The sequence below is a fragment of the Sander vitreus genome, chromosome 24, assembly GCF_031162955.1.
Source record: "Sander vitreus isolate 19-12246 chromosome 24, sanVit1, whole genome shotgun sequence".
Taxonomy (NCBI): Eukaryota; Metazoa; Chordata; class Actinopteri; order Perciformes; family Percidae; genus Sander; species Sander vitreus.
In genome coordinates this window covers 11,935,200-11,958,548 of record NC_135878.1, presented here as the reverse complement: position 1 = coordinate 11,958,548, position 23,349 = coordinate 11,935,200, and the positions used below count along the sequence as shown (strand labels likewise).

General features: G+C 39.3%; 2 protein-coding genes across 2 annotated transcripts; one reads left to right on the top strand and one right to left on the bottom strand.

Moving 5' to 3' along the window:
* The first annotated feature begins 325 nt into the window (after positions 1 to 325).
* ddrgk1 (DDRGK domain containing 1) lies at positions 326 to 9,476 on the top strand. Its single transcript, XM_078243486.1, has 8 exons — positions 326 to 519; positions 1,374 to 1,523; positions 3,153 to 3,271; positions 6,006 to 6,107; positions 6,188 to 6,310; positions 6,410 to 6,448; positions 6,535 to 6,640; positions 9,045 to 9,476. Exons 1-8 carry the CDS (start codon positions 432 to 434, stop codon positions 9,203 to 9,205), a joined length of 888 nt encoding a protein of 295 aa, XP_078099612.1. The 5' UTR covers positions 326 to 431; the 3' UTR covers positions 9,206 to 9,476.
* An 88-nt stretch (positions 9,477 to 9,564) lies between these two features.
* Positions 9,565 to 23,347, bottom strand: cars2 (cysteinyl-tRNA synthetase 2, mitochondrial). Its single transcript, XM_078243482.1, has 15 exons — positions 22,916 to 23,347; positions 22,775 to 22,825; positions 22,574 to 22,691; positions 22,398 to 22,469; positions 21,608 to 21,713; positions 21,423 to 21,503; positions 17,190 to 17,319; positions 16,257 to 16,390; positions 15,889 to 15,956; positions 15,699 to 15,765; positions 15,140 to 15,278; positions 12,611 to 12,734; positions 11,786 to 11,884; positions 10,509 to 10,724; positions 9,565 to 10,421 (listed from the first exon to the last, which is right to left on the bottom strand). Exons 1-15 carry the CDS (start codon positions 23,143 to 23,145, stop codon positions 10,335 to 10,337), a joined length of 1,722 nt encoding a protein of 573 aa, XP_078099608.1. The 5' UTR covers positions 23,146 to 23,347; the 3' UTR covers positions 9,565 to 10,334.
* Positions 23,348 to 23,349: the final 2 nt, after the last annotated feature.

Here is a 23,349-nt window from a genome sequence, read left to right as displayed (position 1 = left end):
TATGCATAATTTAGGGGAATATTGTTTGCTAAAAAATGTAATGGGAGTCATAGCAAAAAAACTATTCCTAGACTTTCAGTTCACGGCTGTAACGTTACTGTTACAGCGCCAAGGTCTGATCCCAGCAAACTTTCTGTTGCTGCCGTTGAGTTTGCTGATCTGGCGGAGAGTCATATGGCGGTTCGGGATCAGATCATGGGGATCAGACCTCCGTTGCTGCCGTTTTCTTGGATCCTTGACTTTGAGAAACGGCTCCTATGTACGTTCAAACTTTGACCTGTGGAGGGCAGTAATACGCTTAGCAGCGTCTACACTGCCGAAATTCTACAATAAGAAGAAGAAGAATCACGTGACGTCGGGGCCTCTACAGTCTACTTTATTGTAGTGAGGTGGACACTAATATTTAGTAAAACTATATTTTAGAAACAGCTATGGATATAACGCTGTACCTTATAGCTGCGACCATCCTCAGTGTCCTGATTTTGTTTGCGTTGAAGTTGCGGAGGAAAACACAGGAAAGTAAGGAGCTAGAGCTAACGTTAACGTTACATTGGTGAACTAACGTTAATGTTAACAGCATAGTCGTTAACAAGCCGTTTGTAAAAGTTAACGTACCGTTTTCTACACAGTGTCATATTTTGACATTATAATAGATATTTAAGTAGTGAGAGGAGACGTTCAAGCTGAAATCTTTTCCGCTGTAACGTTAATTAATGTTTTTCTTAGTGATATTAGGCAACGTCAGCTCACAGCTGTCAACCTGTCATCAACTACGGAGGGTGCAGTTGTCGACCTGAACGAGAATTATTTTTTTCGTCATCTGTCAACAATTTTACTGGAGACACACAAGTGATTTAATCTTTATTGATACTCGTAAACTCAGTTATACAAAACGATGTTTACTTTGTCATTGCATTATTGCATAAAGTGAAAGCCTTACTCCAAAGTTGTTATATTTTATGCATATGATACCTAAACTTAATGTATTCTGCGGCTACATTCAGAAGATTAACGCACCTATCTAGTCAGGACTGGGCAAATGCTTAATTTATATTAATACATACTTGGCTTTAGATCAGAATTGGTGGTGATGATGACATCCTTAGCTGAAACCTATTTCAAGAAAGATAGATTGTTGCGTTTTTTATGTCCAAAGGTTTCTTACCTAATTCTATGAATGGAGAGATAAATTGTATCAGGGTAAGGACAGGGATGCACCAATCTAACTCTAGTTCTAGTGCCCAACCTCAGGGTATTAACTAATGCCTTGTACTGATCTGATATATGGATAGTGCTTTTTTCCTTTGCAGTCTTAACATATGTGTATTGCATAGACCGTACTATGACATATTGTGCTCTCTCTCCATGCTCAGTTGATGAGGAGCAGCGGAGGGATGTTGTCCAGGCAGTGGGGCCCCCTCAGCGGCCAGCCGAGGAGCGAGGTGCTGGTATGCCTCGCAGGAGGAGGAACCTTGCAGCGGTGATGGCTAACAGAAGACCACAGAGAGAAGCTGTGGAACAGGGTAAACACTGTCAGTTATAACTTTGTTTAAAGGAGACATATCATGCTCATTTTCAGGTTCATACTTTACTAGAACATGTCTACATGCTTTAATGTTAAGAAAAAAAACATTTTTCTCATACTGTCTGTCCGAATACACCTGTAAACACCTTCTGTCAGAAACGCTCTGTTTAAAATTGGTGTGTCAGGGCCTTTGGTGTCCGTCTCTTAAACCCCCTTGCCCGAGAAAGCCCAGTCTGCTCTGATTGGCTGACGTGAAAAATTTGGCACACCTTTGCAAAGGCACACTGATAAAAAATATCCTGCTTGATCTACTTAATGCACAATCAACGTTCAATTAAGGCAACGTTTTGCATCAGATTATTATCTAGATCAAGCAAGGCCAGTATTTGTACAAACATACTTAATCTTTTATTCGTAAAAATATCTTTGCAAATAAAGTCAACTAAGCCATATTTCTGAAAGTATAGTTATTTGAGAAGAGTGTTAAAAACTAGTGTTGTGTCGTTGGCGAAAGAGTCGTTCAAAAGTTCTTCTGGGAGAACGAACTGAACCGAATCACTTCCTAAAAAGATCCGTACATTTCTCAGTTCAGTTGAGCTCTCAACAGCTCAGTCAATCGTGTCCCACTGCAGAGCTCCAGGCTCAGGACCACCTCCGGTGCTGGAAGCTGAGGAGTCAGTAAGTGACTGATTCAAGTCATTCCTTCACAGGAGGAATGGCGTGTGTTTAAGACAGAAAATAGAGAGCTGATTGGGGACGGGTTGCTAACATTTACTGGAGCTGCAATGAGTCTCTGTAACGGATGTATGTTGCCAAACTGTATGTAAAATCCCGTAACGCTATTCTAAGGTGCCGTCTATGTGCTGCGTTTTTCCTTAGTGGTGGTTAGCTAGCAAATAAGCCCACTGACAGCAAGGTTATTGTTCATATTTTGGCACAATGTTTAGTAATGACAGTAGTAGTGGTCATAGTCAGTGAATCTGAGATGCACATTGCAAAATGTATATGGAATTGTTCATTAGCTATGTGTGATATCTGTAAAGCTGAAGACTCACAGTAGTAAAACCGTTTTTATTTTTTTTTATCCAAAGACTCTTTTCTGTGAGAGAAAGGACACTATATTCTGGAATGTAATTGTCAGACATATGATGCTTTTAAGAAATGATTGCAAATAAAACTGTTGATAAAAAGGAACAATACAAGGACCCTGGAACTGATGCACCTAAATGAGAAGTTGTATTGTTTGTGCGTCGTCTTCTTTGGGATAATCAGATGTATGAAAAAGATATATAGCCAAACATGTAGAACCTCTATATCAGATGCTACAGAATGAGTGAATTGACTCAGTACTCATATATCAACATTTGGAAGATTTATGGGCCTAGTGTGTAACAGGGAAACCCAGAATGGAGTCAAAGCAGAACCGAACTATAGGGTTCCTACATACATGTACAAAAATATTTACATGGAAATCAAAATATGACAAACTGTCTTTAGAAGTTGCAATTGCATCACCTACAGAGTAAAATTATTAGTTGAAAGCTCCCATCTCAACAGATGAAGTCTTGTGATACATGTAATCTGTGATGTGAAAAAAAGCATGTAACAAGTGGGCTGTTGATTTCAGAGGAGGAGCATGTGGAGGAAGAAGAGGGGGAGCAACAGAACTTTCAGCCGACCGTGAAAGTTGGAGCCAAGAAGCAGAAAAAGCTGGAGGAGAAACAGGCCAAGAAAGTTCAGAGAGAGGTAAGGGGTTCATACTTCACACTAATACCTCTTTCACACCAATGAACAGAAGTGGACTAGGGTTATCTGACCTTTCAACCCTTCTTTTGTCAATTCAAACCAAGCCAGTCAACATGGGTTAATCCCCTGTCATGACTTTTTTGACTGAGGTTTTTAAAAAGTCTGAGTGATGGACACAGAAAAAGTTCTGGAGCATGAAGTCAACATGGAGCCTGAGCAGACTCTTCTGGGACACATTTTAGGTAAAATTTAAAGTAAAGCTAGGCTTTGCTGTTGGCTTCCCAACTCAAGACGGAGAGAAAAAAAACAGAGAGCTTGTGCGAGTCATCGTTCGCACTGAACTGCCGGCTGCAGAAGTGTGTCTCGGGCGTGCAAGAGAGAAAAAGAAAGCGGCGGTGCTTTGAATAAGAGAAATACAACTTCTTTTCTAATGGTTTTTCTGGTGGTTCTGATGGTTACGCACAGTGATACAAAATCAGTTTTTTAGGGTGTTTTTACACCTATAGTTTGTTTGCTTTGGTCCGAATCAGTTGATGAGTTTGTAAACTTGGAGCGGTTTCCCCTTGGTTCAGTTTTGTTTTACACCTGGAAAAATCAAGCGTACCAAAATGGCGCCGCGTTAAGCTAAACGCTAAAGGGGGAAAGAGTCATCCAGTGGGGATTTACGGGCGGGTAACTGCGGACCTCCGGGTACTGCCGCCATTCATCTGCATGTACGGCAGTATAGAAAATCTGCAAACTTTCCCTTAATTTACCAGCTAACGCTAGCGGTAGCTAGCTAGCTAGCTTGATTGTCATAATGATGAACAAGACATTTTTTGGTGACCAAATGTTCCAATTAACTGTGATGAAGTAAAAGTTTAAGAAGAAAACATGGACAACATCCAAACAAGCTATTAAAATGTACACAGGGCCATGGTTAGTATTGCTAAGTCTCTGTCATGATTGACAGGTCGGAGTGTGTAGCTACGCTCCTAAAGCATCACCTGCTTTATTGTCAATTTAAAAATAAATGGGACCATAATTTACAAAATGAACATCATACTGTATTGAAGAAGACTTGGAAATAGCGATTGAGGTCATAACCTTATTATAAAAAATGTTTATTGAGGTAATAAATCAAGTGAGAAGTAGGGTCATTTTCCCATAGACTTCTACAGAAACAGATTAGATAGAATTCAGGTTTAAGGCACTTCCGTGTTGGCTTTATTTCTCAGGCCCGAAAGGTTCATTGATTGTTTTTACAGTCTGTGTAAATGTAACTCTGAGATTGGCAACTTCATTCATTGTTTCTGGTCATGTGTGAAGCTACAAAGCTACTGGTCTATTATTGTGGATGATTTTTGTGTAATTTTTGGTGCTCCTATAGTGGTAGATCCTACAGCTTTCCATCATAAAGCATCATAAATGTCAACAAAAGGCTATTCAGTCTACTGACTTTTGCCGCTAGGAAGAATGATTAGCTTTTTTGGATCAAGGACATCGCTCCAACAAAAACGTCATGGCACAGTCTTGTAATGGAGCGTATTCTGAATTACTACCTTACATGTGTGCTTCGCTCCTCTCTGAACACATTCTATAGTCTGGTAATGAGGTAATGCCTCCTCGCTCATCTTAATTTGTTTGTGACCCGTTTCTCTGTACGGTGGAGGCCTCTCCTACTCTGTAATGTTAGCCTTGCTATGTTAGCATACACTATGCCATTCCTCACTGTCTCATTTTCCGCTTAATTTCTTCCTTACTACGGACAGATAGTAGCTCCCGCACCTCAAAGTCTTGTTACATATCCATGTCGTTTTTTAATGAGCTATGGCTCCAGTACAACTGCGCACACCCATTTGCAACCGACATATACTTTTACTGCCCCAGCTAATCACTTCACAGTTTAGGCCTTTACAGGTCACTATCATTCATTTTTCCAACCCACCCTCTTTAATTTAGCAGCTGGCTAGTTAGCTAGCTAGCTTGCTAATTCCACCCACTACACTGGTTACAGAAAATGAGCAGAACAAAGTTGTCACTCATCTGGTGATAACAATGTGCTTTTCTACACTGTAACAATAATGTGTGTATGAAGCATTAAGGCTGGCTGGCTGGCTGGCTGGCTGGCTAGCAGCGCATAATCAATAATCAGTCCTTCTGACTGATATGACCGCGTACATTGTTTTCAGTGCGCAACGATGAAAAACACGAAGAACAGTTGTTACTGGATGTAACTTTAACTTCAGCTCTATGAGCGGGTGAGACTGCACCTGGACGCAGCAAGAGATGTGACCCATGACCAGATTGTCATAGTTCATAAAAATGCAGCGTAGTGACGATACAGGCATTTCTTTTAATCAGTCTTTTATTGTTGTTGAAAACAGCTAAAGGAGCATTCTCAGAGAGCATATTTTTATTTAATATAGGCTATTTGTTTTAGATACATTTTTCATTTACATGTGTTCTATCCATCCATCCATCCTTGCTTCAAAGTCTTCACTACATATACTGTATGATTCTGGACATACATGGGTGTGAACTGCAACTTGTTGTTGGTTGGTGGACGCATACAACCGCAAGGCAGTAATTCTACATTTTAGTATTTCTAGTACAGCAACTTTAAAGATTTAGTTACAGTGTCTAATGACAACCTCAGTTCCCTGTTGAGGTTTTAAAACTCCACAGTTTGCAGCATCATCCAGTGTTGTCATGCGTTGCATTGTATTGTGTTGTTTTTTTTATTTATTTCCAGGCGGAGATGGAGGAGAGGGAGGAGAGGAAAAGGATGCAAGAGCTCAGAGAGCAGGAGAGACGTCAGGAGGAAGAGAGAGAACGACACCTGGAGCAGAAACAGGTTACACACGTTTACCAACGGTTTTGTCCCTGTGTGTTTATACGAGGAGATGCTGAGACTCTTTGGTGGTGTTTATTCAGGAGGAGGAGGAGCGTCAAGCTAAAGAGGAGCAAGAAAGACGAGAGGAGGAGGAGTACTTAAGACTTAGAGCCTCTTTCATCATAGAAGACCAGGGGGAAGAGGAGCAGCTCACTGATGACCAGGTCACATCTCTGCTGAGCTGAAATCATTTTAACATTCCATATTCTCTGTATTTTGTCTGTAATATATTTTAAATAAGTGTTTTTGTTTTTTACTCTCAGTCACGCAACCTGCTGCAAGAATTCATACAGTACATTGAGGTAAGAGCTGACAGACTCTTCACACTCCAATCTATGCTGACGTATTTGAATACAGTGTATTTTACACTTTCTCCTTTGTCCTGCAGAGCTCGAAGGTGGTTCTCCTGGAGGACTTGGCTTCTCATTTTGGGATGAGGACACAGGATGCTATTGGCAGACTGCAGGACCTGTTAGCTGAAGGCTCTCTCACAGGTTAGTGTGACCAGGGCAGGTATGGATTAAGCTGATCCGAGTAAAGAGAGAAACATGAGCTCTTTTTCTTTGAATAAATGGCAACAAAAAGTTCCAGGGTGTGACGACTCATGGCTCTTTTCTCCACATCTTGCATCTATGAAGCCTGAAATGTGTATGGATGTCTTTCTTATCTGAGATCTGTGTTGCAGTAGAGGGAATGCTACAGTTTTCCTACAACTAATATACACAGGAAATATAGTTACAAAATAAAAACCATACGATGTGCTGTGTACAGTCATTAAAACCAGATAAATATCTGTTACCACACTGATAAGAAATAAGCTCCAACCATGTTTTCAGAATGCTTTAAAATACCAGAAATGTCAGCAAAACTAGTGCTGAGTTGATAAGTCGATCAACAAAGAAGTAATTGGCTTTAGCGTTAATGGCAACATTACATTCTTCTCACTTGTGAGCTTTTTCTTTTCTTGAGTACAAATAAATATCTTTTAGTGTTAGACTGTTGGTTGGACAAAAAAATGTCACTTTGGGCTTCGGATTTTGTTTTTATTAAAAAAAATCAATTAATTGGGAAAATAATCCACATCCTTATTGATTAAGAATAAGTGATAGTTGCACCCCCACAAACAATGCCACAGATTTATGATGGAGCATGACAAGCAAACAAATACCATCAGAGATCTGTGAAAATGCAGCACTGATGTTTTCCATTATCTGTGGATGAAATTGCAGGCTACATTAAACCATAAATTTCCTCTGTAGACTCCATATCATCCCACTTAATTTCTTGCAAACATAAAGAAAAAAAGCTGGCTTCAATGACCTTGACTACTTGGTTCGGTCAGTGGTAGTTAGATATGATGCAAGTTTAAACAATGCCATCGCCATCAACTGGGGCCCGTTTCAGGAAGGAGGTTTAACAAACTCCGAGTCTAATCCTGATCTCTGAGTTGATTGCGATGGGAAACTCTGAGTTTTTGGTTTCAGAACAGCTGATATGAGTTGGTTCAATCAACTCAGAGTAGGTTCACGCGCGTGCACCACCACAATAAAAAGGCAGCATGAATGGAGCCATGATACGATTCACCATGGTAACAACCACAAACAAACGGGTCTGCGGAAATACTCATGCGCACATACAGGAAGTTTGAACATGTATTTCGTTTAAAAAAAAAAAAAAAAGTGTATATCATATTTAATCATAAGTATAATATTACTGGTGAAATGGTATTGAACCTATAATCTATTTCATTTAGGTGCAATACTGCGGGCGAAAAATAATTATTTTAATTCTGTTAATGATGGAGCTGCAGCCTCAGAATGGGAATCCCATTCTGAGGCTGCAGCTCCATCATTAACAGAATTATAATTCATAATCTTTTATTTCAAAGGGTACACATGGATGTATTGGGTTTACATCATTCACCTGCAATACTGTGGAACTCCTTTTTTACTGGCTCTTACTGGTATGTGTCCAGGGAACACTACAAAAACATTTACAACAAGTTTCTGAGCAAGTCACACTCTTCTGATGGCGCTTTGTTATAGTGGCTTTACTAAAATGCTCCACATCACCAATGTTGTAAAGAAAACTGCCGTTTGCAAAAAAAAACGTAATGTGACACAAATAATCTGCTAAGGTTATGTAGGCTACATATAGTAACTGCATAGAAAATCGATACTGCTCAAATAGTAGTTAGTTATATGGAAATTAAAATGCGTCAGGGCCTCAATATCATCTCCCGACGTATGTTTAACACCCTGCGAAGTAACACAGCTTCTTCATCGATGGGATTGTCGACAAAAGGAAATGCCATGTTCGAGAAAAAAAACATTTTATAGTCTGCCTAACATGGTTAATAAACCAACACGTTTTTTTATTCATGCCGATTACAAACTGCGCTAAAATGCGCCTGCTACAGACTGAATGAATGAATGATGAAATGAAACCGCGCTGTGTCAGAGGGAGGAGACTGAGAGAAACTCAAGGTTTCTTGAAGAAAACCTGCTCCCGACCAGGTTAGGTTCACAGGCTGTTACCATAGTTACTGACTCTGAGGTTAAGTTACCTCTCTTTCTGAAACAGAAAACCCAGAGTTTCCCTCATCTCAGGGTTAATAAACTCAGTTTTCACTAAACCTGCTTTCTGAAACGGACCCCAGATGTTTATATTAACCAGAACAAATCCTTGTTCCAGTATTTTTTGTGGCAGTTACAGTTTATGTAATACTGAACTCATTATTATGTGTGTATAAGTGATTAAGTAGTATATCCATTTCCATTTTATTGGGGCCTGAGCACTGAGTAGTGCAAAAGCCCTATTGTAATGAAAGGAATTATTTTATTATTAGTGTATCTTCGATGACATGACATGCTGTGTTTTGCTGTATGTTCCTTGCAGGAGTGATTGATGATAGAGGGAAGTTTATCTCCATCACTCCAGAAGAGCTGAACTCAGTGGCTCATTTCATGAGACAGAGAGGCAGAGTGTCCATCACAGAGCTGGCTCAGGCCAGTAACTCTCTGATCAACCTAATGCCCGAGAGCCGCAGCACCGCCTGATGGACACCTTACAGTAGTAAGCAAGACACCTGGAAGACGGCTCACCTGCTGGCGAAAAGCATATTTTGGACTGTTCATCTGATATAAACTGGTGTTTGTTCTTTTATTTAGGGCTCAGTAGGTGTCAGACTTCATATAGTTCCGGACTTGTTAGATTGACCTTAATTAGTTTTGAAATTAACAAACAGTAACTGCTGTGTATGACATTAAATTAGCAAGCCCAATAACATTAAAAATGATTTTTACATTATTGTGAAAATTAAGAAATCCAGTTTGAGATTCATACTTTTGTCATGTTTTCTGTTTGGGCTTGTTTATTGTGACATGACTTCATGACAATTGCGTCATATAAGGTCTGTAAAAGGATAAGATGTACCAATTAAACATAACTTCTCACCTAACATGCCATTGAGATGTCCAAAACCTATGTCTTTAAATCCATCTAAGTGGATGCATGTTAAACAAAATGCAGAGTATGCTGCTATAGTACATCTCTGCTTCTCACCACACAAGGAAAGCGGAAGGTGACGGACATCTGGCCGAAAAGAGAGTCATCTGGCGGAATTTCCGGCGGCACCGCAACAATCATGGAAATGGAACGTCGTGGATATAGACTAGTTTGAACAAATGTCATTTTTGTAAGGATTTATATGTAGCACAAATTACTTCGCTGTACTGGGTGGAAAGAGATATCAGACTGATGTCTAATCTGACTGTGGGTAATATTTCCCCAAATGTCAGAACTGTGCCTTAAATACACTTTAAATGTGTAGTAGCATTATAGTCCTGTAGGATCAGCACAGGACCTGATGTGGAACTACTATTTAAACTGAGTGGAGGACAACACTCAGTATGCCTTCTGTGTTCTACTCACTTGTATCATAAATACTAACATCTGCACCATGTATTCAACCGCTTAAATAGACATATGTTATAATCTACTTTCTGACTTATGAAGCAATAAATATAAGAGTTCATACACTGATGACAGGCACATCAGGCATTTAACCATAAGTTAGCTTTTGTTGTTATAAAATCAGGATGGTTTGGTCTCTTGTCTTTCCGTTGATGAAGTTAAATTGAATCCACAAGCCTAAAACAAAGTCAGTCTTGGATGCAGAGATGTATTTCAACTGGATGTCTCCTGATCTTTATCCTGTCCTCTCTGACTCGGTTTTCCCTCAGTTAGCTCCCATGTGGAGGTGGCTCCTCTATCCTGAAAAACAAGAAAAATGTATCAGTCCAATCTTAACTCAAATTGTGTAAAATTGTTTTTATTTCGATGTGAGCCAACACAGCATACCTTAATCAGCACACCTAAGGGTGCCAGTTCACTTCTGAGGATGTCACAGGCTTTGAGGAGAGGGATTCTCTCTGGGTAAAGTCCAAGTTTGTTGGGGGATCCAGTGATTGTACCATCCTGACGAGCAAGTGCGAACGCTCGAACTTCACTTCTGAAATGAGTCAGCTTCTCCACAATGCCCTCCAGACTTCCACAGCTACTGACTCCATCAGCCTCCTGAATATGACAGTAGAACAGCAGAGGTAAGGAAATGTGTCAGAAACAACCGCTTCTAATGTGGACTCCCAAATATCTGGTGATATTCTGTGTTGTTCTTATTGTCAACAAATCCAATATGCAGAGCCAAACCAACAATGAATGTATCCTACTAACAAGTACAAACAAACAGCGAAGGAGGCTGACAGCGGAGCTACGCTCAGTCGCCCACTACAACCTAACTTACCTGTGGCTAAGGTAGTGTTTATACAACTAGCTTACAACTATTTTGTTTTGAAAGGGAAACCATGTTAAAGTTGCTTGTATGTGTATTCATTCAATTTGAGTTTATTTGACTACTTTGCAGTTTGCAGAAAAAAAAAATAGTTTAGATTCTGTAACCGTTTCATGGATTCTCCTTCATATAACGTTATTGTATAATGTTGATGAGCCAAGCAAACCCTTTAGTAATCAAAGCTTTTAGTAAACATGATGGCATTAAAATGTTTTTGTGATATTTTATGTACTCCTGACAGTAGAATAAGCCATTATAAACCTATATAAAGGCCCATTATTGTTATTTATTTAAATTTATTTTAAGAAGTTTGATTATATTTTCGATTTGAATGCACAATTGTTTTTTTTTAATAAATAAATAAGAATTCAATACATTACATCTATGTTATTTTGTCTTAGTTAAGTAATGTTTAGTTAGGAAAGTCTGGTGCCTATAGTCTCTTCCACATGGTGGAAGGAAGGTATAAGGTGGAAAAGGTATACAGTGTATTATTAATTCAACAATGGTATTGGATCAATATCGACAGATACACAAAGCCCTGGTATTGGGACTGAAAAAGTTGGATCGGTGCATGCCTAATCAAAGCCTGACTTATCTTATTCCTCTGCACCAGAGCTCCAGTGTTGTCCAAAAACTATTCAAAACACACTGTAGCACTGGGTGGCATGTTCTCTCATTACCATGAACAATTTAATTTGGACTCATAGCAACACACACCCTTCTGCTGCAGGTTGAGAATCTCCAAAAAAATAATGTAATGTAAATGTTATCCCTGAGCTCTGACCTTAATGTGCAGCAGATCGATCCCAAACACATCCAAGATATCTCTGATGTAACTGACCATCGCTCCGAACACTGCAGGGCTCCGAGCCACTCCCTCAGACTGAAAACACACACACACACACACACACACACACACACACACACACACACACACACACACACACACACACGTAATAATAATAACTTAGATTATATAGTGCCTTTTGTGAAACCCAAGGATGCTTTACACAAGTTGAGGGGGACAAAAAAGAAAATAGTAAGCTAACACAAACACACACTGAAAAGAAATAAAAACTGGGTGCTAAATAGGAGGGGTGCAATTTCATGTATGCTACTGATGTACAACCACATGTAAAGTGCAAACCACTCAATTTCAACATTTTATTTATTTAAAATTTTTACACAATTGACAATATAAATCCCATCCCTCTTCCCTCCCAAATCCGTGCCTACAACCTTTTACATGAAATAATTATATATTTTTTACACTGCACTGTAACTCCATCTGCACCGCAGCTCTGCGCGCAAGTGTGTCAGAGCCGAGTCCCTCCCTCTGTCAAACTTGCAGAGGAGAGAACAGAGAAGCTTGAGCTTATGCGCTCTTAGGTTTCGAAACTTGGCACAGATTGATTAAACGTGAATCGGTACTCGGTAGTACCGACGTAATTTGGTCGGCACCATAAAAAGGACTGAGTTCGGTACCCAACCATATCCACTACTGGTAAGGTAGTAACAACCTTTGAATGAATAGCAGAAATATTAGAACTGTAACCTTTAGTCTGTCCATGTAATTCCAGGAGTCACAGGTCAGACACAGTGAGTTTACCTTAGAAACAGGCTGAAGTTGGCAGTTTCCATGATAAACCAGATTCATCACAGCACTAATGGCTCTTGGGGTATCAAAGTCATCTGCCAGTGCTTTCACCACGCTGCATTTAGTCTCAGCCAACCTGAAACACAAGAACAAAAGTCCTAATCTGAAACATGAATAGGATAAGAAATAATAATTTTGTATTTACTTTTCATTTTTGAGGGGGAGGGTTACCTATATAGTGCATATGGCTATCTCGCTGTGAAAACAGACTTCAAAAACACCTTTAAAAAGTGATAAAAAATTCAAGCCAACGCATACAGAACCTTATTCTCCACACAATGCATTTTGCATATGCAGGTGCTGTTGGAAATCATCTGATGATTCTGTGTTGAAAGCCTCATCCTGTGATAGCATAAGTTGCTTTCCTGCCATCACGTTCCCACGCCACTTCAAACCTGCACCCAGTTGTCACTTTACCATTGTGAAAGTGTACACTGCTGATTTGGTAATTTTAAATTAAATACAACTTTTAATACAGTGTGCTGATGCACAAGGCAAAATGTTCGTCATACTTATTATACTGCTTATTGTCCTTCCGTATAGATGTTTCGCCACACTACTTGTCTTGCAGCATTGACAAGACATGCGCATAAAATACATCAAAACGTGGAATGTTTTTGGGGAATGGTGAGCTATGTCTTGTCTCAAAAATGTGTAGACAATAATGGGAAATCGTCTGGAAACGACGTGAACAGAGCTCAAAACTCTCTTTTGAAGCCATTCCGATCCGCCATACTTTATGTAGAAAAATTATTACTAGTTTAAACAGGCCATGACACTGGGCTAAATGGGCATTCTGATATCTGTTTCGTCCAATTTTAAGACCATTTCAGATTTTAGTGAATGGAATGTTCAGAGCTAGAACGCCAGTGCCCAGAGGTCCAACTCTGCTGGATGACTTGCGTCAGTCGGTTGAAAATCTATGACTTTAGCAATTATGACGTAATATATAATATTTCTTTTATCTGCTAAGTTCATTTTACACATACACGCCTGGGGACCAACTCCAGTTGTAATGCCAGTAGCTACCTTAAAGAGTTACCTAGCATGCATGTTTTTATGGTGGAAGGAACCCCGAGCAACTGGAGGAAACCCATGTGAACACGGGGAGAACATGCACACATAAAGGCCCTGCCTGGACTGTGCTGGGATTGTACCCCGAAATAACTAAGGCCCAAATCAGACCAAAGATTCGCGAGACAAAGCCATTTAGGAACAAAAGTTCAAAACTCAAAACTGGCCCATCTCAGCTCGGGTCAAGCAAGCTGATGGTTTTGCCTGCAACTCAGCTTGTCAAGATGCCAGTGGCTGGTTTAAGAATGTAAGGGACGTCACCTGTTTCAATCATGGATGTATAAAAAAAACGGTTTCAACAGCCAATAGCGAAGTCAGCTGGTCAAGTCAGTTACAAACTGTTAACTGATTGTGTTAATGTTCATTATGTCCTCAGTTGTATATTATGTAATGTAATGCTGTACTGTTCTGTATTGTGTATTTGTTTATGCAACAGGGAAGCGCTAAGGTGCAGGCTATAGAGGACCCGTCTGCGTCATTATGTTTGTTCCAGTTGATTTGCCGTAGTTAACTTAGAAGCTGTCTGACCGTGAGACTGATGTGTCTGCAGCTCAGCAATAAATATGCCAAGAACGGCTAAAGATGATTCATCTCTATCGTCCACTCTTTTACTCCGAATGCAACGTTAGCTGCAACAATAGTGTAACATAACAGATCGAAATGGCAGAATTTTGGACAGAGGCTCAACGAGCGTTCACGTGCACAGTATATGGTTTGGTTTAGCGAGCTAGTAGTCTATATCCTTCGTGTTCCACTTCCGGGATTTCTCCAGTTCTGCAGGAATGCATGCATTTTCTGTTTCCTTCCGCTTTCTTTGTGTTGGAATTTACAAAAAAGCCTGAAATTCTCATCAACAGGCAACAGCTGGTTCGGGTTAGTAACATCTACTTGCCCCTGGTTACAACTAGCTGCTTATTAATCGCCTGTAGCCCGCTGAGGAAAGACATGCTTCACAGGCCCTTAAGGCCTGAAGCCCTGCCCCCGCAGCTGCACACAGTGGCTGTTTCTTTTTCTTTTTTTAACCTTTATTGTGCGGTAGCTTAGTTTTATTTTTACAGTTTAGTATTATACTATCTGTAGGGATCATTTCCATAATTTTGTCAGACACTTAGAATAACAATCTGAGCCTGTCAGTGGCTAAAACAGCACTTTTAGCAGACAAAATTGACGTTGCACATTTGCCCTATAAGATAACAATGCAGCCCAGGTTGTGCAGCGTTCTCACTCACTACTCGACCAATTTCAAAGATTTTTGTTCACATTAGTCACTTCAACAACTTTTCTAGTTATGTTTACTCTCCAACAACCATAACCCCTCACACAAAGAACAAATAATATGAGATACAAATACAATGAAGACAATCCAAAACATCAATGAATTGATCAAATTATGGAGGAAGTTACTACCTCTCCCAGAGAACAGCTTCCTGTACAGGTGTACACTGCAGCTGACCCTTTATGTAGGCCTTAGCATCGTGGATGAAGGTGGAGATGGTGCCCAGAGAGGTCCGAGCCTCCAACATGCTGCTTTCACTGTAGTCTATAGCTGTGAAGACACCCAAAGAAAACATGAATGCTCTTCTGTTCAATATTTAAAAATAAACATCTTACTGCAATAAATGTCAAACAAGACACGGCCTACATCCTTCACCATTACTGTGGAGAATATGGAAGCTGAAGTGTGCCACTGAAATAATTAGCTACTTCTTTCAGTGTTAATTACATTAAACATGAATTGCCTGATATTAGAAAAACAATTGATTTTGCTTTTACATTATGCAGTTCCATGAATACCAAACCAATAAAGTTAAAATTATGACTACATTTAGTTTTTTTGGATAGGGATTCAAATGTATTTTTTAGTTATTTGATTTCTTGATTTGCCTTCATATTACATTGCACTGGGCAAAAGCACAGAGTGAAGAAACCAAGACATTAACAAAAAAGAACCACTTATTTTTCCCACCTGATCTGTATTTGGTCAAAAGACAAAACATCCTAAATTCACTGGCAGAGTAAGACTGCAAGAAATCCTAATTGAAGACAAGAAAAGACAGAATTACTATTTTCACAAACTGCAATTTACAATGGGGAGGATACAGGGATTTATTCTTATAGTTACTCGATATGTGATGAATAATTCATGATGACTTTACCTTGATGGTGACATAGTTCTTTAAAGATTTAGACATTTTCTCTGCACTGCCTTTTAGGTGTAAGTGTCCTAGAAGCATAACAATAAACCAGGTACACATTAAAAAACAGAAACACTAGGCTTGGCAATCTTTAGAGAGGAAGCCACTTGACTTGACATATAAAGAGTTGTGCAGCAGTGTTCAGAGTTCGCACAGAGGTTAGTTGATAAAAAGAGGACAGGAATATACTTAATTTTTAATATTCCCTTGTTCTCTAACCACTGTGTAAAGGAGTCTTTCTGGTGAACCGGCAACCGCAATACAAAATTCACACAACACAATTTTGTTAGACTTTTAGGAACAAAAACAGTTTGAGAGTTAGGATTTACCTGAGTGGAGGAAGTAGTTTGCCCATTGTCCACACTGGTGATAAGCTTCACTCTGAGCAACCTCATTCTCATGGTGAGGAAAGGCCAGGTCAATACCTCCAGAGTGGATATCTAGCTGACTCCCAAACACTGAGCTAAAACCGCAACAGAGAAAACACAAAAGACTGAGTCTGAAGAGCATGCAATATAATTAGTACAGTCTATTGATTATTTCCATGAATTGATAAATCTGTAAAATGGCAATAACAAGTTCAAAGAGACCATAGCGATCTTTTACAACTGCAAATGTTTGTTATTCATTTTTACAATGATATTAAAGGGTAACTACCGTTTTTTTTCAACCTGGACCCTATTTTCCTATGTTTTTGTGTCGAAGTGACTGATGGGAACAACAATCTTTGAAATTAGTCCAGTATTAAGCAAGATCGCTGCAGTTGGCAGCCGCGAAACAAGCTACAATATAAGTTAATAGGGCAATTGTCCAGTTTGTATTTACTGAACATTCTTACAGGATTAGACTGCATTAGCTTTAACTAGGTAGACCTAATAAACCATCAGCTGAGTATAAGTTTGCAGTACAATTGTCTGTCGCGATGCTCTATAAGACTGCGATTCAAAGTTTTACTAGTCCTATATGTAATAAATCAAATACACAGTTGCATATGAATTGTCCTGAAATCCTTTCATATTATTCCCATTTGTTCAGTACCACATTTTTTAGGCCTTTCAATTAAAAAAAGGAAGCATTTGCTCATAGTAATTTATTAACATTTTAGGCGCATAGGTCTTAATTAAGAATTCATTTCTTCAAGTCTTTTCTTTATGCATTGAGGGCATGGTTATGTTGAACCTGCATCCTCAGAAAGGCCCAAGGATAAACTCAAGGTATAATATAAGATTAAATAAAGCAGACAGGTTGTTGTAAATCCAAACCTAGCGATGGTAGAGCATTCAATATGCCAGCCAGGTCTTCCTCTGCCCCACGGAGATTCCCAGTATGGTTCCTGAGGTTTGGACTGCTTCCAAAGAGCAAAATCCCTTGAGTCTCGTTTATTTGTGCTGCCTGTAGAACCGTGCAGTTTGTTGTCCATTAGTAAAGCCAACATTTAGTTTGCCTAATACAGAACAAGCAGTGCCAGTTATCACACTGTTTCTCAAAAAACTAGGGCTGTCAATCAATTGAAAAATGTAATCTAATTAATTACATACTCTGTGATTAATTAATAGAAATTAATCGCATACATAATTAACGGTGCCTGAACCGATACTTTTTAAGAAAGTAAAAAAAGAAAAGAAATAAAAGGGTACTAAACAACAGTTGGTGACATTAAAGAACGGCTTGTTTATTGCTAAGGCCATATGGGCAACATTAAATGTTTAATAATAATGTATAACAATAACTTATTTCACTAGTAAATTGCTGTTGAACGACAAAAACAACCACCAGATGGTAATGGACATTTACAATAACTTCAAATGCACCATGAGGCTGTAGTTTACCAGTTTCATTGAACGCACCGTCTGTGTCGTTTCTCCGACGGCAGCTACAGATTATTACATACCGGTGTTGAATCCTCTACAGTAAAACACAGTCAAACTTTACACCGTTTAGCGTTAGCTGTCAGCATTTTAACCGTATTTAATCCAGCTACTAGCTAGCGGTAGGCTAACGTTAGCTGCTGTCGAGTATAGTGTTAACTAGCATCACGTGCAGCGGTGTTTGTCTTTCCTGTAACGTCTGTTTCAGAGCAGCAGAGAGAAGCGCAGACATATCAGTGGCACCAGATTTTCGTCTGTATGCAAACGCCCTTAGGGCTTAGGGGTATCTACAGATTCCACCAGCAGATAAAGACATGGTAAATCCACCTATCATGTGAGATGACAGATTGTCTCCCAATATTGCAGCTACTAGCGTAACTAGCGTCACGTGCAGCAGTGTTTGTGTTGCCTGTATCGTCTTCAGAGCGTCAGAGAAAAGCGCAGACATATCAGTGGCACCAGATTTCGGTAGCCAGGGTTGGCAGGAAGAAGATTTTTACAAGTAAATGTTCCAATTAATAATCCAGGCAGAACATTCTCATCTCCCTCCATTTTACAGTCCAATGGTGGCTAGAACGGTCCGGGTCAAACGTCAATATGGAATGGATTAATCTGCGTTATTATTTTTTAACGCGTTATTTTTTTTCTCAGATTAATCGAAATTAACGCGTTATTTTGACAGCCCTAAAAAAAACACATTCCAAAACCTTTAATGGCCTACTGAAAAGTGAGCAGAACTCTGATTGACAACAAAGACATTTTGATAAATTAAAACAGAAAGAATAGCTGTAGAGAATAATATATTCTGTTATTACTGAGTCATTATTATGATTATTTTTTAAATAATTTTAAATAGGCCAAAACTATTTAAACTAGAGATGCACCAAGTGACCGGAATTGGCCGGTTTTCACGTGCTCGGCCATGACCACCGACTGGCAAGTCAGTCTGACATGCCGTTTTCATGCCAGTCAATGCTACAATTAACTGACAACATAAGTTATAAGAGTTACAGTTCTCAAGGACACGGACACAGACACACACACACAGTCCCTTCTTCCTTTCTCTCAACTTTTCCGCCGTGTGTCCGCGCTATTCTTGAACATGTAGGGAACCTCGTGAATTAACCTGCAACATGTCAGCTGTTTGGAAATTCTTCAGCGTGTGTGCAGAAGATAACAACTTTGCAATATGCAACACCTGCAAGGAAAAAGTAGGGCGTGGAGGGATGACAACAAAAATCAAATTTTTTTTGTTGGTATTGGATGTGAAAAGAAGGAAATGGTTCTAACATTGCACTTTAGATGTGTGTGAATTCCCCACGCCAGGAGTAATTTATATAGTTCTATTTTATAGTGATCCATTATCTGTTCAAAAAATGTTCTATGTTCTGTGAAAAATGTTCTATTAAAGAAAATATTTGTGTGTGCTGTAAAGTGGTTAGAAAAAATTAAATCGGAATCAGCTAGAATCGGTATCGGCTGGCCTAACTCAATGAAAATCGGAATCGGCCTAGAAAGTTGTAATCGGTGCATCTCTAATTTAAACTACTTCAACAAAGTGGGAAATAATCCCACCTATGCTATCTGTATTAACAGATACAGACCATGTGTAAGTACTTCTCCTGGTGGGAAGAGTTCTCCCAAAAAGTCTCTCACATTTGGAAAAGATAACAGCACTCCGCTCTATCAAATGCCTCTTTAGCGTCCAAATAATTGTCTTCAGTAATACAGACCAGGGGCCGAATTACAGAAACTTCTTAACATGCAGATCCTATCCTAACTGTTACCATGTAACGGTAACCATGGTAATTAGGGTAAGGACCAAATTTAGAAAAATCTATTTAGGAAACAAATGCCAGTTTCTTGTTTCTATTGTATGTTTCAATGTAGAGTAGGTTTCAGTGTGTTTAGCTTGGCGAGATAAGAAAGTAGCATCAGTTGCTAGGTAGCAGACATAAAAGTTGATAACCGATGTTGGATTGAGTATTTCCTAGTCTCGTATAAGTCTGGCTACACCACAGATACATTTTAGAAAAGAAGAAAAAACGCTCTGGGCTGTTTGCATTTCTTTACAATCGGAACCTGTGGTGAAAGAGGCTCATGTTGTCTTTATAATACTTGTATTTCTCTACCAATAATTCAACAATGTTTTTTATTCAAACTAATGAGTGTAAGGCAACCGTGCCTGTCTAGAATTAACTAAAACACAAACAAAGATTTTGGTAGAATTTTGATTATTATTACTCCAAGAGAACAAATCATACATTCAATCATGAAGATAATCTCATAATTGTGCATTTATATTGCAGACAATATATATATATTTTTTTAATTTGCCTGAACTTAATATGTAATCACTGTCTTTGGTATTCTAAACGGCTAATATTACTACTTTAAGCAATTTCTTATGTACAAATCCTAAATAGTATTATGGCCTATAGGCAGGAAATTACAATCAGACACCCAAGACAGAAACAACCTACTGTAATATATTATTTATTAATGTCAAAAATTGCAAAAACTGTGCCTCTGCTAGATAGTCTCATGAAGGAACTTGTTTTGGTAGGTGTTTGCACCCAGCAAAAACATAATATATTAAATGAAGTTAACTGTTCACACAATACAGTAACGTGAACTATTTAAATTAGCTGGATACGTGGTTAAACGTAATTTGCTCTTACCAATGTATCGCTGTGTACTTCGTCAATAGCAATCCCCGCCAGTCAGTCCCAAAACATCCCAGTTAGATATAGTAAATGCCAGAAACATATTCCTTGTAAACATTTACAATCATTCGCTGAAAGAAATGTAATTTAATTGATCCAGACTAAGTATTTCCTAACCATACGTTAGGATGAAGTGAGAAAAGATAGGATTCCTAAAGTTAGATAGGGTTTGCTTCTACAATACCAAATTGGGAAAAATCTTTCTCCAGGAAGTTTCTGTAATACAGCCCCAGTCCTCTAAAGGCTCTGACACACCAACCCGATTATCGGCTGTCGGACAGTCTGGCGAGGTCGGTGACTCGAGTCTGTTCGGTGTGTTCCGTGCTGTCGTCAGTCGGAGGAGCCGTCGGCATACATTTTGGCCGATTTGACTTGTTGAATCGGCCAGTGGGCAGTCAGACTCAATGACCAATCTGATTGGTGGAGTGCTAGCCCTTGAGTAGCGAATCAGTGCTTCTTCCACAAAAAGAAGCCTGAGAGCTGACAACGCCACTATCTTCTTATTACTAGCCATTGTATTTTCTTCTGTTCAGCGAGTAATGCAACAACGATCCTTCTTGACTACTATCAACACTCTCTGATGAAAACAATGACTGACGACAGCGTGCTCGGTGTTTACTAGGTCTAGAGAGATGTTCCGTCATTTCCGGTTTTCATTTTTGGACGACAAAACAGATTAGCGCCACCTGTTGTTATGGAGACGTACTACGTCTCGCGCCCACGCAGAACATACGCTCAAGTTGGCGTCGCTTCGGTGTGTTCCGAGGCACTTTTTTGAGAGACGGGAACCGACTGATCAGTCCGACTGCCTTTTCTGCCGATGGTCGGCCGTCGGGTGCTGTGTCTGAGCCTTAATACGACAAAATGACTTACACTGACTAAAGCAGACATAAACACTTACCAGGTTCTCCCTGAGAATTCACAGCTCCTACAAACTTGCCATAACGATCACCAATGGACTGGATGTCAAAATACACATCACCTACAACCAAGGCATTTCACAAATGTTGAATCAGGTATTGTGGGGATACAGCCATTATTTCATAGGCGAAATAACAAGAATTTCTAGAGGTACTACATAATCACCTTCTTTTGTGGCATAAGCATGTCCATTTTTGATGATCCCCTCAATAAATGCAACAATATGATGCACATTTTCAGTGACTCTTAAATACACTGCAGGAGGAATCACCTTAAAAAACAATGACAGAATATTAGGTTTATAGACACAGTAGCCCCAGTTTGTGCCTCACAGCAAATCACTTTTTTTTTCCATTTTCCCTGCATTTATGGTTACACTTGAATTAGAGAAATAATAATAATAGAAAATGAAATTCAGGACAAGACAGGTTGAGTAACAAGATTTACTTATATACTACCTTTTAAAGACATGTTAATAACTGTCACAGACTTTTATATCCGGTTGATTCAAGAAAATGTTCCCTCTGGTGTATGTTGGAATAGTATACATTTAGCAAGTGCAGAATCTGACAACACAGATCAGCTTGGGAAAGCGTCCTTAACCAGACTGAGTAAGTTAGGTGGAGACAGAGCTCAGAATCTACTTGAATAAATTAAGTTGATACATCTTGTTAAATGCAAAGATGCATGATCTGATCCATTGAATCAGTATAGGCGCTGATACTGACCGATTAAGCGGATTGAGTATCAGCAAGATGTGACATAGTTTCCTTGCCAATGTCATTTTAGAATTCTGTATCTCCACTACAGTCATTATTTTTGTTTGATTTCAACAAAAGTTGTTATGTTTAAAAGCGCTATTCTAAGAGTGTCTCACACAGCTTAATCTAAAATAATTGATGTCATCCTTGAAGCAAATTAAATCTCATACATTAGCTTTGACCTAATCACACACCTTTAATGACAGCATATCCCTCTTGAATTCATCCTCATACACGGTGGCTATGGTGGTTGGGGAAACATTGTCCTATTAAACAAGGGAAGCAAATTTTCTGAATAATGCTTTCAACAGAGGTTATAAAAACAGCAGTCATAAGAATCATTAATTTTAACACACTCTTGTAATCTTACCTCCCAACTTCTTTTGATAATTTTGTCATCAATGTCAGTGATGACCATGGCATGGATGACAGTGATTCCAAACAACCTGGACAAAATCCTCTGCAGGATATCAAACCTGACATATGAGCTGTAACAAGACACAAAACGCCACTTAGCTGAAACACATTTTACAATCTTTGGCTTACATAAAAAAAGTGTAAATATCATTACCATGCATGACCCAGGTGGGCATGGTCGTATACGGTGGGTCCACAGCTATACCTGTAACACAAAACATGTAAAATACAGTGTAAGGTTATTATGCATGCGGTGTAACGTTAGCTACATTTGTCATATAACGATATTCCGTACCAGGTAGCTACTCTCTCTCTTTCCAGAATGAGAGGCTCTTTTTGTTTGGTCAGGCTGTTGAAAGTCTTTAAACCCGTGGCAAACCCGCTGGGTCTCACCCATTTCTTCCCTGAAACACTGCTACAGGGTCCATTTGAAATGAATTTGTCACTGTTGACAGACTGAGCTGTATTGAAAACGCCGCGGAGAAGCTTTGCTTTCCATAACACCGACCTTAAGTACCTGCACATGGTGAGACCTTGTTATGAATAGAGCCACATGCGCACTGATACCTTAGCCTTACTACTTGACTCGCACAAAAATAACAGGGACGCCACTTTGCATCTAATGTAGCAACAGAGCCCCTTTTATAATCAACAAACTAGGCGCTATTTCAACGACTGTTTTAACGCGCATTTACAGTATGTCATCCCCACCCACACTTCTCGTGAGAT